The sequence below is a fragment of the Pundamilia nyererei genome, unplaced genomic scaffold, assembly GCF_000239375.1.
Source record: "Pundamilia nyererei isolate P.nyererei 1_Seehausen unplaced genomic scaffold, PunNye1.0 scaffold00113, whole genome shotgun sequence".
Lineage (NCBI taxonomy): Eukaryota > Metazoa > Chordata > Actinopteri > Cichliformes > Cichlidae > Pundamilia > Pundamilia nyererei.
This window is the reverse complement of record NW_005187514.1, coordinates 832,167-846,669: the sequence shown is the minus strand read 5'-3', so window position 1 is coordinate 846,669 and position 14,503 is coordinate 832,167. Positions and strand designations below refer to the sequence as shown.

At 39.8% G+C, this 14,503-nt stretch overlaps 1 protein-coding gene across 2 annotated transcripts in view; it reads left to right on the top strand.

The window, feature by feature from the left end:
* The window catches only part of fbxl17 (F-box and leucine-rich repeat protein 17), a 217,911-nt gene that overhangs the window by 183,612 nt on the left and 19,796 nt on the right, over positions 1 to 14,503 (top strand). For both annotated transcript variants that reach the window (XM_005741722.2, XM_013913073.1), the window contains one exon: positions 11,279 to 11,421. In XM_005741722.2, coding sequence (XP_005741779.1) covers positions 11,279 to 11,421 — 143 coding nt within the window. The remainder of the gene's footprint in view (positions 1 to 11,278; positions 11,422 to 14,503) is intronic.

The window sequence follows — 14,503 nt, the reverse complement described above, 5'->3', positions numbered from 1 at the left end:
GCGCGCGCACGCGCACCGGTGTACTTTGGCGGAGTGTGTGCAGTGTATACAGTAATGGCACTTGACGTGTGATTTGAGTTATGGCCAGGTATTGATCAGAAAACATCGCAGCAGCTTTAAACTTTACTGTCGAGCTTTTGGTGAGACCTGACTAAGTGTTATTATAGACTCATGAGTCATTAGGAGTTTCTATAAAAGAGACTGAACTCACAACATAGAGAGATAAGAAAGTAACACTTGTTTCTTTTTAAATGCAAATGCCACTTTTCATTGATAACTGCTTCTTGTTATCTTTTTTGAAGCAATAAAAGTGCAACACGTTTAAACTCCTGCTTCATTTCAATGTTGTGATAGTTTTAGGTTCAAAATCACTTTTCTATAAAATAGTTCCGGCATATTAAAATTTTCAGTGTTACTTACTTACTTAGTCTATTGAAACAACATATTAAAGGAGGACAGTGATCATTGTGACATCACAACATTGAGGATGTCCTTAGTGGCTTGTTTACACGCAGTTTCTTTTGGTACTTTCATTAAAACCTCCTTAATAAACAAACCAAAAAAAAGAAATACTTGCTTCACACAATATGTTACCCTTAAGGCCTTTGTTTTAGGTTTACGTACTTACAAAAAACTAGAAGTCATGTTGCTGAAATTCAAGGAGACGTGGCATATCCATTTTTTAAAAAGTTGGATTCAATCGCACTGCTGTCTAAAAGTCAACGCAACATTGTGGGTCGTTTTTCTAATCGGTTTTAGGATCAAGTGAACACTCGAGCCTTTTCTTTGGGTGGGTCTGCCTGCTATTAACGGTCAAGTAAACAAATTGTTGTACAAGAAATTGGTATTTTGGCATTTGTTTTAGGGCTGTCTCAGGGGCTAAGTAGGCCCCAATTCATACACAAACGAAAACCACACACAGACACACACTGTCTAGTGATCATAACAATTTGGAAGGTTTTGTCAGGGGTATGGAAAGAGGAAGTGTATGTCTGGTTAATGTTTCCCGCTGGGTTAAAGTGGACTGAGTGGACTGTTAAAGACTTGAGATAAGGCATAGACACAGACTTAGTGGCACTTGGAACGCTGTGTGTATTAGACAGGGTCATAGGGGTATTTCAGAGGCGGTACGGGTAATAAAAAGGGTTAGGTGTGGCACGGTAGAGGACTAAAATAAAAACCATTAAGTGTGCTTGTCATCGTCTTTGTGTTGGATAATATTCACTGCACCGAGTGATGCTGCTAATCGCATTTTCACCCCATGTGGGTGAACAGCTCGCTATTTTGTTTATTTTTCTATGATAAATTATTTTGCAGTCATAATGATTTAGCTTTCAATGCTTGTTTGTTGTATCTCAAGCCACACTACAGTGAAAGAACAGATGAGATCTCCTTAAAAGCTCTCTTCTCTCTCACCTTCCGGACAAGTTCAGATCGCATTAGGATTGGCAGAGAATACTACGGTATGATAACCTGTAATCTTTCTAAGCAGTATGCATCAACAGCTAGTTTTCTTCCGGATCCTAATAGGAATGATGCAAAAGGGGCCCATTTCTGGGCTCTGGATCCAATAGTAGCGTGTAATTACCTTTAAGACCTGCTCCCTATGTTAAAGGATTAGCCATAATCCATAACCAAACCCATAACTATTGCTATGCTACGTTAATTCCAGTTAGATGCATGCAACACACAGTTCAGCGAATATGAGGCCACCTGTCTTTTTCCTCTTTCCCCATCTTCATTTCCTCTCCTCCTCTTGCTCGGATTTTCATTTTGAAAAGAAGTTGTTAAGCTTTATGCCCCTCCATCTGTGATGTCAGAATTGGATAGCAGTTTCCTTGTTGTATACAATCCAAAATAAGGAATGAGAGAGAGGGAGAGCGAGGGAGAGAAAGCAAGAGTAATGAGAGAGAGAGAAAAGGTGGGGAGGATTAATATCCTCATAGGAGAGGTGCATTGGAGCAGAGGTGCTGTAGGTTTGAAATAGGGCTTAATATCCTGCTTTTACTGCTTATGGCTGTGGGAACCTCGGGTTGTGTGTTTTGTGAGGCTGTAGTCTCTTTCTTGATTTTGTCTTTGGAGAAGAAAGATGTAAACATATAAAACCTCCACACGGTTTATGCAAATAACTATGCAAACAAAACCTGTGAGTGTATTAATTTCAGCATTTACACACTCCAGTGGGGGCAGAAATCCTACAAGTTGTGGTAACGCTGGGAGGCATGTACCAGACAAAGCATGATCAAGAAAGAACTCACTTACAGGGTAGCCAGAGGATGATGTCCAGCCAATGGGGGGGGGTTGGTTCAATGAGGCAGCAGGAGGGGAGAACCCCCAACTGTCATGGAGACCGTGTGATCGATCGCAGGTCCATCTCTATCAAGGAACTTGTGACAGCTGACTGTACACCTGTCTCTCCATGTTAAAAGAAGTCAGACCCAGGTGACCACATAAGTGTAACTGAGAAGACATTGTTCGGTTTAGAAGAGAAGGAAGAAGCTGTTAAAGAAGCACTAAAACTCCAAAAGGTTTCCAGATACAGGCGACAGCAAAGAATCCCCAACAAAAAACACTCCGAGCTCCAGAATTTGCTTTTCTCAATAAGGCCTCCCACCCGTCGATGTAGAGAGATCGCTGATGATAATGATTATCATTAGCATTTAATGGGTTCTTTTACTGGAATTACTCTGTATGTGTTCTGGTTAAGTATATTAAAATCAAGATTTTGTTTGATACCACAGTGAAATCATATTCACGGCAATAATTGTGCAATTTTATGAGCAGGGAGGTCTTTTTGATCACACATTCCTAATAATCTTCTCAGAATTATATCAGTGCATTCAAATACTGTGACACAAATCACAATAGTAAAAGATTCTGGGCCACCGATGCAGGAAACCCATTCCGCTGAAGCTCCTGGCGCACAGTTTCTGATCTAATGTTAATGCCAGAGGAGGTTTGGGGCTCCGCAGTTACTGAATCAGCAGAGAACTGGCCTCTGCAGTCGGCAACCCCACTCTGTACCTTTGCATCGTCTGCCACTAAGTTGTGGCATTCACATCAAACACAAGTTTTTAACTCATTCATGTTAGGGACATCCCCAGCAGTGAATGATGCGAGAAGGAATTCAACCAATATCTAGGAACAGCACAAAACAATATATTTTTACAATTTACAATGAAGTCCTACAATTTTGCTTTTTCCTGTCCCTATTTAAAACCAAAGTTGGTCCACATTGCTCCCCGCCTGGTATAAATATGCATTATTGTTAGCCTGGCTTTGTGTGTATTTTATGATCCTTTCAAACTTCATTTCATCTTTAGTTTGAATGCATCACAAGAAGTGATGGAAGTAAAACCTTGAAACATTGAAAACAAAAACTAAAAAAAGTATTATCCTTCCTTTGTTGATTGGGGAATTGTTTCATCTGAAGACAAAAAGGACAGTGAATAGCTGAGCATAAAAAGATACATTTGAACCTACCTGAAACTTCACAACAAAATACAAGGCTACAAAACTATGCGGAGCTACAAAAATACCACATTCCTCACATACGAATAGCTTTCACAGTTTTGCTAGCTTTCTTTTTGTTATCTTTTTAGGAATGCACTGTTTACACATTTACATCTGGCTGCAGCCTCCAGAGTGGGATGTTTTAGCACCTGAGGCTCTTCACTTAAATATCTATGGGTTAATGGCCTTGCTAGCACCTATCTACATGCACTGACAGTGAGAGAGGAGGAAACGCTACTTCACAGGTACTGACTTGTGTTAGTAAATGTCAAGGGTATTTAAATTGTTAATAAAACAATTAAGTCTGTTTGGATCCAGAGCAGGAGCCCACCAAGTTCCTGATTTAGACTGGTAATATGATCAGCTGACTCAGGTCTTGAAAAATTATGCCAGCCTCTTAAGTGCTTCATTTTTGCACGAGTGTGTGTGTGTGTGTGTATGTCTAGTAGAGAGAGAGAGATTTGGTGAAGGAAGGCCTGTTGTAGGTCACCTCTGTGATAGCGCCATCTCTCCTTATCACCCCTTCACTCTGTCTATCTGTCCTTGCTCATCACTCTTCCTCTCTATCTCTCACCCTCTTTCTGTCACTCACTCACCTTTCCAATCCTCAAACTTCACATCCTCTCCGCAAGGTTATCGCAAATCAGCTACTAAAACAGTCTCTGTATGTGTGTACGTGTGCATTATTTTCACATGCGAGATCAGACTAAATATCAAAGTCACTTTTTGGTTTTTTTTTTTTTTGGTACTGGCTCTACCTCGCCACTTAAACATCTCGGGGTCTGAGAAGTCCCTCTTTGTGAGAAAGGCACACATCCCTAAAAAGCACGTAAAATCATATAAGTGCACACTGCCGCACAATTGCATGTGGCAGCTGGTTTGCATCAGATCAGAGGCTGATTGCAAAAATGCACGTGCCCTCCGCACACTACCTTCTCCCTGCCCTCTGGCTAATTAATTTCCCAGCTCGAGCATGTCCCACCACAAAGTGTTCTCCCTCCTTGTGTCACACTCAATCTGTTCCTCCTCTCCCTTGTGTCTCTCTACCAAGCCTGGCTGATTTCAGTTCCCCTGGCCTTTGATTGCATTTGTCCAAAATGTCAGGGCAAAGAGCATCACCTCACAGAACCTCTGCATTGCTCATTTATTCATTCTTCTCTTCCCTTTTCTCACTCTTTTTTTTTTCTACATATTTATATCTAACTTGGAAGTTATGGCTCGCTTTTTGTCACATCAAGTTCATGTTTGAGACCACAGCCCAGCAGGCATTTTCCGGTCTAATCAAGAGATTGTCAACAAGCCTTCTCCAGTTCCCTCTGGTTCTCACAAGTTTTAAAATTGTTCATTCTCAGCTCACTGCAGGTCAGCGCGACAGCCTCTCTCTTGTTTCCCACCTTCGATGCGTGCGTTTCTTAAATGCTTCCCTTGGTATGTTGTTTACTGAATTAGTCTCGGCACTCACTGTGACCCCAGTTAGTTTGACCTGGGTACTTTGAAGATGAGCATGCTGTGCTAATCAGTCAGACAGCGAGGCTGGTGTTTAGTCAGGACAGACAGGCTTCAAAGGACTTAAGTGATGTCCGCATCTTGCTATGGAGGCTTCCTTACTTTTTTTATGTGCTTGTGCATGTTTACGTGTCTGTAAACACACTCCTGGGAAAGCCCATTCACATTTTTGCTGTCAGTAAATTGTTTTCATATTACACATTTGTTGAAAAACACATGTAGCTGTATACTTACACACTAACAGAAAAAAACACTCCTTTATGTTCTTCTGTGCAAATTAAATATGTATGAATAGGTTCATGTGACATTGTAGGAATCTTTTACTATAATGAATGCACCTTTTATGGACTAGAATCAATGTAGAAACATCATTTATATTAAAATCAAGTCACAGTCTGTATTTATGTTAACATGCTAACATGTCATTAGCATGTGGCCTTTAACAAGTTATTTATTGTGAGCGAGGAGGAAGACACAAAGTTTGACTAAGTGAACTGTAAAGGAACCACCAGGAAAATATTCATAACAACAAACTTAATGAGAAACTTAAATCACTATTACCCAACTCAACATGTCTAATTTGGAAAAGCTAACAAAGCTAGCCACAGCTCAGAGCTAGCCACCTGACAGCACCCTTGGTATGAGCAAAGGATCAAATCAGTTACAAGACAAATTATGGAGACAAGTACAAAGGATGGAATTATAAGTAGTTGACATTTTTAGTTATATAAATTTGTTGCACCTGCTTTTATTTATTAAGGTAAAATGTATAAGTTAAATTGGGTGTACAGCAGGGGGGGTTTCAGGTAATTATTAGTATTTTCTAGTTGAAAAGTATTTTATTTTCAGTTGCTGAGAGAAAATCTGGGCAAATTTGTACAGTTTATTTCTTTTATTATGAAAATACAATTTTGCATTGTTAAAAGCTGATCTCTGTATATGGTAAGTGCTAGTTCCTGAAAGGTAAATTGGCAGATATCTTTTTGTCACAAATGCTGTTGTCGTGTCATGGTTAAGAATCGTCAAAAATCAGTGCATGTCACACTTCAGAGTCAGAGTCAGCCATGAAATCTCAGCTAATACATCTCTATGTATTTCATATTAATGCTAAAATTACATATCTATGTATGTAGCTCTAACAAGTCCTAATTCATTCAAAGCTCATGCTATATAAAAAGAAGTTTAATACAATTTCAGACACATGCATTACATTGCATTATATTGTCTCACCAGAATTGCCCAACCCAAGTTATGACAAGTCTGTATTTGATTTCTGAGCACCACTATTGGCCATTATTTAACCTTTCTTTTGTGAATTGTCAGACAGTACAAAATAGCTGAAACTAACTTGACCTCGTTCTTGAAAGTGCATGTCAGTATTGATATAGCATTTAAAAAAATATTGCATCTTGTACAACTTGGACAGTATAAACGGATGAGAAGTGAAAAGGGGTTTTCTTTTGGTTTGGGGCACTGAGCAGCACGGTGCAGAGGGCAAAGCTGAGGTTAAGTTTTTAAACACACACAAAGGCCCAAGTGAATGTCTTCAACATTAGACATGACAGTTCTGCTCTCTGGAATACATCAGCCATAATAAGCCTTTTTCTGTTGTTCCTACTGCCATAGTTATACACACGCACAGATCTCACATGCACACACTGCTTCCACAGTAAGTCATTACCTACCATCACATCTTTCATAGGCGTACTGTCTTCATCAGAGGCAAAAATATGGTGTATAAGGTTACTGGAGGCAGTCATGGGGGATGGCTTTAAAGCAATAAGATAGCAGTAATGGCACACCATCATTTAGGAAAATGTAATAAGTGAATATCTAATAAGCCTGTAAAAGATGCTTAACCCCTGAAACTCTGAGGTCAGGTAGGCCTACAGAGATAGGAGAATAAGCCGATTAAGGAAGGTTTCCTCTCACATTGCGGTCATCACAGGATTGACCAGTTCTTGACCTTGCTGTTAGGAGTGTGCTCACCTTAGTATAGAACCACTCTTAGATAAATCCGCTCTTCATGGTATTTGATAACAGCTTGTGTAAGAAAGTAATAGGTTATGAATCTCTTTCTGGAGATAAAGTAGGAGTTAATGGTACACCAGAGATTTACGGTTTTACGCGTTGCTCACCTTTGGTCGACATTTGTCACAGCGGTTTCTTGAAGGCTGTGAGTTGAGCCTGTGGCTAAAGTTGTAATATTTGTAAAGGTCTTAGCGAGTGAGTTAAGGCTGCGGTTTCGACACAGAAATGCTATTCCTGAATTCACTAAATGGTGCATGACACTCCTTGTATTGACCTGATGATTGATTTGGTGATTGATTGACAAGAAGATACGTTGTTTCAAATCCCAGGAGAACTTAAATAAACAGAAGCATTTGGTTGTAAATGTGACGTCCACATGCTTCTTCTGTGTCGATGGAGACTGGTTAAATGTGCTATGCTCAAAATGAATGACATCCAGAATTTAAGGTCAGTATCTCTCTACGCATGCACACACGGAGCAACATCCTAAAGCCATTTTCAGGCAGGGCAGCAGAGTGTGTCCTCATTACTGTCTGTGACTGTGTAGTCACCACTCAGTCACAGCTCACACTGCCAGAATGGGATTTTCCCCTCTTTTCTCCTCTGACTCCTCAACCTCTTTTTCACCTTAACTTCTCTTGCATATCGCTTCATCTATTTCTTAGACAGAAAATCATTATCAGTCAGGAAAGACAATTTCCTGCTCCTATGGTCTCTTATACCCTGCCAGTCAAAAGTTTTAGAAAACTGTATGTATTTTTTTTTTGATACATGTCAATTCATCGAATTACCAGTTAGCAGAAACGAGCCTAAAAAGTGAATAAAACTTCTTTTGAGCAAGTGTATAATTTCGGTTAAATGATGCTGCACAGTGTATGTTGGTAGAAATAGGAACACAACAGCGTTTTGCATATTTGTCTTACAATTTTCAGTATAAAAGCTTCAAGTGTTTAACTTTGCCAGTTCAATGTGCTGATTACTTTTAAAGTCCCACTATTATATAAAAGATTGGATCATTCAAAACTCTCCACACATTCAAATCTGTTGCAATCAAATGATGTTTAGATTGGCAATTTGCTAAAAACAAGCAAAAAAAAATTTGTAATAGATGAGTGGCTAATGCATAACTAATACACACTGATGTAGCAGTCAGCCGTTTGAGAAGTGAAGGTTTTTACATGTTAAGTGTTTTATCAGCAGTGTATACATTGATTTTCTGCATCTGTCTGAAAAGTTCTACTATTGTGTGCTTAAATCTTCAGGATTTTATGTTAGATATTTGACATAAACACAATTACATTTCTAGTCTGTCACACATAAAAACATATCTTTTTGTGTTACTTGGCTACTGTCTTACAAAACAAATTCTCCAAGCTCTATTTAGACTCTTTATCTCTGACAATGTGAACAAACCTCTTCATTTGTAGTTAAAAGGTTTCGCTCAAAGCTTTTAGTCATTTCAAAAGTGGTCACGTTTCCATTTGCCATCGGGAGTAGCTGAAATTTATAGTCTTCTGATAGAGAGTCAAAGGAAGAGGAAGAGAAGCACGGCACACACATCCATATTAGACTGCAATGGCAACCAGCTGAACTTGTTGATAGAGTACTAAACAAGTCTAAGTAGCCTAACACTTGGCTCGTTCTGACAAAGGCATTATCTGACTCTCCAGTTTACCAACTTCACAGCTTAACAAAATGATGTTTAGTCCCATTTGCTCTTCTGTTTCTCCCCGCAGCTATTTCTGACTGCTATATGTTTTCTTTAAAAAGTCTGGAGCCTGTTAAAAAACATTTTAATTCAGTTTAAGCAGGTAGTGTGCCGCTACGTGATTGCAACACATTATTTGTGTAATGCACTGACAATTAGAGACGACTGATATATCGGACGGTATTAACTATTTCCCAGGATATCGGTATCACCATTTATAATGTCCAATAAATGAAAACTGAAGAAGTGAAGAAGAGTTGAGAGAAACACCCTTCAACTTTCTTATGAATGTTGATGTTGCATAGTTTGTTTACTAGAAGGCACTCTGCATCGACACACTCAACAATCAGCTGATCCGGGCAAAGTGGGATCAGCTGACTAAAGCAAGATTATTTTAAAACTGAATTGTTGTAATAATGTAGTAAGGATTCACAAATAACTACTCACAGCAAATCCTTGAGAAATCTGTTTAAGTTTGTGTGTCTGGAAAAAAAAAACATTGACTGATATATTGGATTTTAAACCTCCAAATATCAGTACTGGTATCTGATTAATATTTCTGTGTGTGTCCAGTTCTGCAGACATTGTAGTCACTTGCACAACTTATATATTCACAGTGGTATGCATCTGTCTGCTTCTATCTTTCCACCTTTTTAAGTTGCGAGAATTAAAGTTGAAGGGGAAGAAGCAGAAATGTGTGTTGGCAAAGTTCTCTTTGATTTGTTGAGCTTTGGAGCTCTCCTCTTTTATTTAATCTGCCTTTTCCTCAGAAATCTCCTCGGACTCTGCAAGGGAGTTTAAACAGCACCGATATGTGTGTCTCAACATAAGATGAAAGATCCAAGCCCAGGTAATCAAATTTAGGATTGTGTAATCGAACAGGACAAGGGGCATTCCTTCACTCGACGTCTTTCCGATCTTTCACACGCTCAGGCGAACTCACGAAAACACCAGCGTCTTCATTTTTAGCATACTTTACCAGGGTGCCGTTAGTCAATAAATGACATGCTAGCTTCATGTTCTTTTCACCCATCTGGTCTACTGACTCTTCTTCCCCACGGTGCGTTTTATATGAAACACACTGTAGCTTCAAAGCGGGGTTACTGCCTGTTTAGCCATAATTTGCTATTATGCATGGCATCCAAGAGCATGCTAGAGCCCAAACAGGAACCACATGTGGTGTACTTTAAGCACCCAAAGCTATATATTACATATGTTACATGCTGTACACAAGTTCGTCCCTGGGAGCATGTGCTTACGTGCAGAGAAGCCTGTGCAATACACTGGCTGTAACAGGAGAAAAGAGGTTTAAAAGTGTGGAGAAAAAAGCATAAGATTATTCATTTCCTGTCTCCAGTGGAAAAAAAAGCTTCTGTACCACAAACACACAGTGAAATACATGCACGCGCAAGTGCTTCGTGTATGTTTTCTTTTGTTTTTAACTCTGGTCATAGAAGTGAAAAAGTCGGGAGGAACCGATTCAAAGTGAAAGTTCATACGGGTTAATTTTTCCTTGTTCAAGGAAGCTTGTTTATAAAAAAGTTTGACGTAAAATGGATTTCTGCAAATGAGAAAACAACATCAGGGCTAAGTAACTATCTGAAGGTGCTGTCAAAGGCTCTCTTTGTCTTTACCCTCTTCCTTTCATCTTTCTCTCATCCCTCACTCCTCTTCCCACCTTCCCACTCTCATTAGTGATGGTTGTGAGAGTGGAGAACAAAGCCCAGGCCTGCCAATCGATCACCGAGGAGCACTATCAATCGACTCGTGGCGCACAGGTCTCCTCCATCTACCCAACAATTGACGGGTCAAAGATTGATGAGGAAGATTGTTGTGTGTCTGTCTGTGTTTGTGTGTTAATGCAGCAAAGTATGCCTTTATTGGAGCTACACGTAGATTACAGCGAATGTAATGTCATCGTGTTTGACAGCTGTGCATTGCAATTTGTCAACATAGGAAGACAATATCAAAAGAACAACACTTGTGAGATACGCTACGAGTGTGTGAATGTGTATTTACGTATATGCAGCAAGCGGTGTATGCACAAATGCTCTGTGGTATAACAAAGCCCAGAGAAACTGTGAGATATTTGTTTTTGGTGGTTACTCTTTACCTTGGCATTTTGTTTCTGCCCTGGCAGCAGTAAACATGCACACAAGCAAAATTAAATCGTACACTGGCATGGAGTCACACTTTACTCTGGCACGGTGTCGTTCCCTTTCTGTGCCGTGAGTCATGCCGGTGCTGTAATGGATGAATCCTGCCGAAGTCTGACCAAGCATGGGTGTATGCGAGGATTTGTGGGCATGCGTGTATATTGTCAAGGTGTTGTGTAAACACTAGAATTATGTGTCACAGCTGGCCATATGACGTGCCCTGGTTTCATTTCAAATTCTGTCTCTGTGGGAAGACGCTGCTGTCACATTTGCATGAAAAAGGTTGTCAGACTAACACGTTTTCTTGTTTCTCTCCCTCCTCCTTCCCCACCTCCCCTTCTCTGCTCCCCTTCTCTGTCAACAGCTCTGATAGCTATAGGGCAGTACAGCAGCACCATTGAGACTGTTGATGCCGGCTGGTGTAAAGACATCACGGACCAGGGTGCCACACAGATTGCTCAGAGCAGCAAGTCCCTTCGCTACTTGGGCCTCATGAGATGCGACAAGGTAACGAACATTACTCATATCGTTGTCTTTCTTAGAGCCCGTACGCACAAGCCTAAAGGCTGGTCGGGAGGCATCTGGCAACCAACTCGCTGACTACGCTGATCTTGCTTTATAGTTCAGGCCCTTGCTCTCACAAACACAAAACTGGAACTTAAAATGAACATGTTCAGTTTATAGCTCAGTTTGATATCATTAGTTGCACCATTACTTTCTTAAAAACAACAATGTCTTCCAGAAATAACTATTTACTGTCAATATTGCATGTTATAAATACATAATAGAGTTGTAATAATTTCAATTCTGGGATCAAAAACAGTTTGAATCCAAATATTACCGTAAAGCAGTCCTGATCAGTGATCATTATATACCAATATTTTAGGGGTTTGTTAAACTTGTGGTATATGAAGTCTTTTGCCATCTTAAGATTGTCGAATATGAATGCGCATAAACAACCACAGAGATGTAGTCAGACACATAGATATGAATACGCAAAAGCTCCATGTTAGGGCCAATTTAAAAGCGTCTGAATGTGGGACGTCGAGTATCTAACTGCAGCCCGTGCCCAGTTTGTCTGTGTGATACATGAGTCACACGGTTGGGTGATAACAGAAGTAAAATGACATGATGACCTGTCTCAAACCTGCTCTGAGATGCCTCTGGGTGTGAGGAGGGACAGTCTTTTCAAAGTCACCCTTACACTTACATCTGGCCTCTTACTTATCCAACCCATAACCTGATGGAAGTACATGTAGTTTTACTGCCATGGTAACAACTCCACCCACGTCGCCAATTGGTTTTGTGGAGCTCCTGTAACACAGATGCATCCACTTAGCTCGGATGACATGAGTGGGATGAGGGCAGGCAAGGAAGGGAAAGTGAAAAGCTGGCTTAACCTAGAAACTGTAGTCTGTACTGATACTGGAGAACCTGGTGTCTTGTTCTGTAGCAGAGTGCACAACACAGGACACCATCCCAATCCTGACAGGCTTCAGTATAGTAAATATAATTGTGTGTTTAATGAGCTTTCATTTCACATTTTACAGTATTCATTTTGGTTTTAGGTGGAGCACATTTAAAGGTCCCTGCTGTGCTTTTGAAAAGTGCAAGTTGGCAGGGAGAAAAACGAGGGAGGAGAGATTTATAGTCATGGCTGCTCAGTGGGCTGGAAACTCATCATTTTTATTTTGTCATTATAAAATCAGTGATATCTGTGTGTCATGGCCTCAAGCTTGACCCTATGGATTTCTATGATAAAAATGAACACACTGAGATCATTAAGTGCGACAAGAACACCAGTGTATCATATTTATCTATTTAGACTGTAATAAAATGACAATATATGAGCATCTGACAGTGACCCTGTATGTAGGGTCTCAGTGATGAAACAGTATACTCAGTTCGCATTATTGCAGGCATGAAGGTGCATCTATCATATTTATCTATAAGTAATAAAGACTAACTGCATTACATAGCAAGTGATCACTTAAATTCCATTTTCATCCGGTTCACTACTTCCTCACTGACTCAGTGACCCAACAATCAATAGCTACATCCGTGCTAATAAAAAATTGTGCTCTGGAATGACCCACATCTTTACTGGAATAACATTTTTTCTTAGTTTTTCTCTACCATATGCATTCATGTCTTTCCTATCCAGTGAACAATTCCAGCTGCTTTTCCTTATTTATCTACCCAGTTCTCTTTTCAGATGTGATATTTATACTCACGGTTTAGCCAGAAGGTTGATAAGATAAATAATTACTTTCCCTCCGCTCTGGAGGGGGAATTTGGGGATGACACAGCTAAATAAAGCAGTAATTGATGCTATTAGAGTTGTAATGGAGTGTGAATCGAACAGAGAGAAGAGTTTGACAGTTTCCAAGGTCAAGTACCTCGCCAGCTCTTAATCACACAACAAATTTACTGCATTCTTACTCCTCCCACACATCCTCCGGCTTCCTTTTTTCATATCCGAAACTTTTGATTAGTGAAATACGCCTGGAGTACGCGTTGTTAAGGCTGGTCAGATTTGTAAGGGCAGAGGACCAGGGGCCTGTACTACAAAGCAGGATTAACTCTTATCCAGGTAATTTCAAGGTTAACCCTGTTTTTAAAAAAGGTGGTCCCTTCTTACCGGGATGTATCGCCTTGCTAACTTATCTTGCAAGCCTAACCTACTCAGGAGCAGATGAGGTTCCAGATTAGAGATCAGCAGGTGTGAAATCACTGCCTACTGACCAATCAATTCTCCAGAAAATGTCACCGTTCTTGAAAGATCCTCCAGTACTCTGAGCAAAAATAGTAGGAGAGTGTAAAATGTTAATGCATATACATTAGTATATGGTCATAAAACAGAGCATATATGAGAAATTTGCTTCTAGTCCAAACCTAAATTTGATTTCAGTTTTTATTTTCGGCTGTTAAACAACACCAGACCGGCAGCTGAAATAATAAAAACCAAATCTCTTTTTTAAACATGAACTTAATGAAATATTTGATTATAATCCATCAGATTATCCCATGTCGTAATGGTAGAGTTGTAAAATTTGATGAATCTGTCAACTTCCACGGTCAACATTTTTACTGGCTTTTCTCCTCGCCTTAAAATAGGCTAGACTTTATTAAATTAGTAGTTCTTTAGTCTCACTGATCGAATACTTATAAAGTTGATACTCAGCTATGTGCCACTGCTTATCCAGGTTACAGATGTTAAGGTAAGTTAACCCAGATAACGAAAGGATATGCTGGTTATGTTAAACTGGCTTTGTTACACAAGCCTCCATCCAAGGCAAACTACTTTGTTTGATGTTGCTGTCTCGCTATTTATGGTAGCAAGAAAGGGTTAGGACTTGGTCAGGAGTAGAGGGAGAGAAAGAGGAATGGGGGTAATACAAAATTTGCTCAGAGAGAGGGGAAAGTGATGTTACTGAGGTTGGAGTGAAAATGAGAGCTATAAAGATAATAAAAGAAATAAAAGCAGCAGAACAAAGGAATTGCGGTTGTCTTAAAGTCATGTTGTCGTGTGACTTTAAGACAACCGCAATTCCTTTGTGACAAGGTGTTGTCGTTATATATATATATA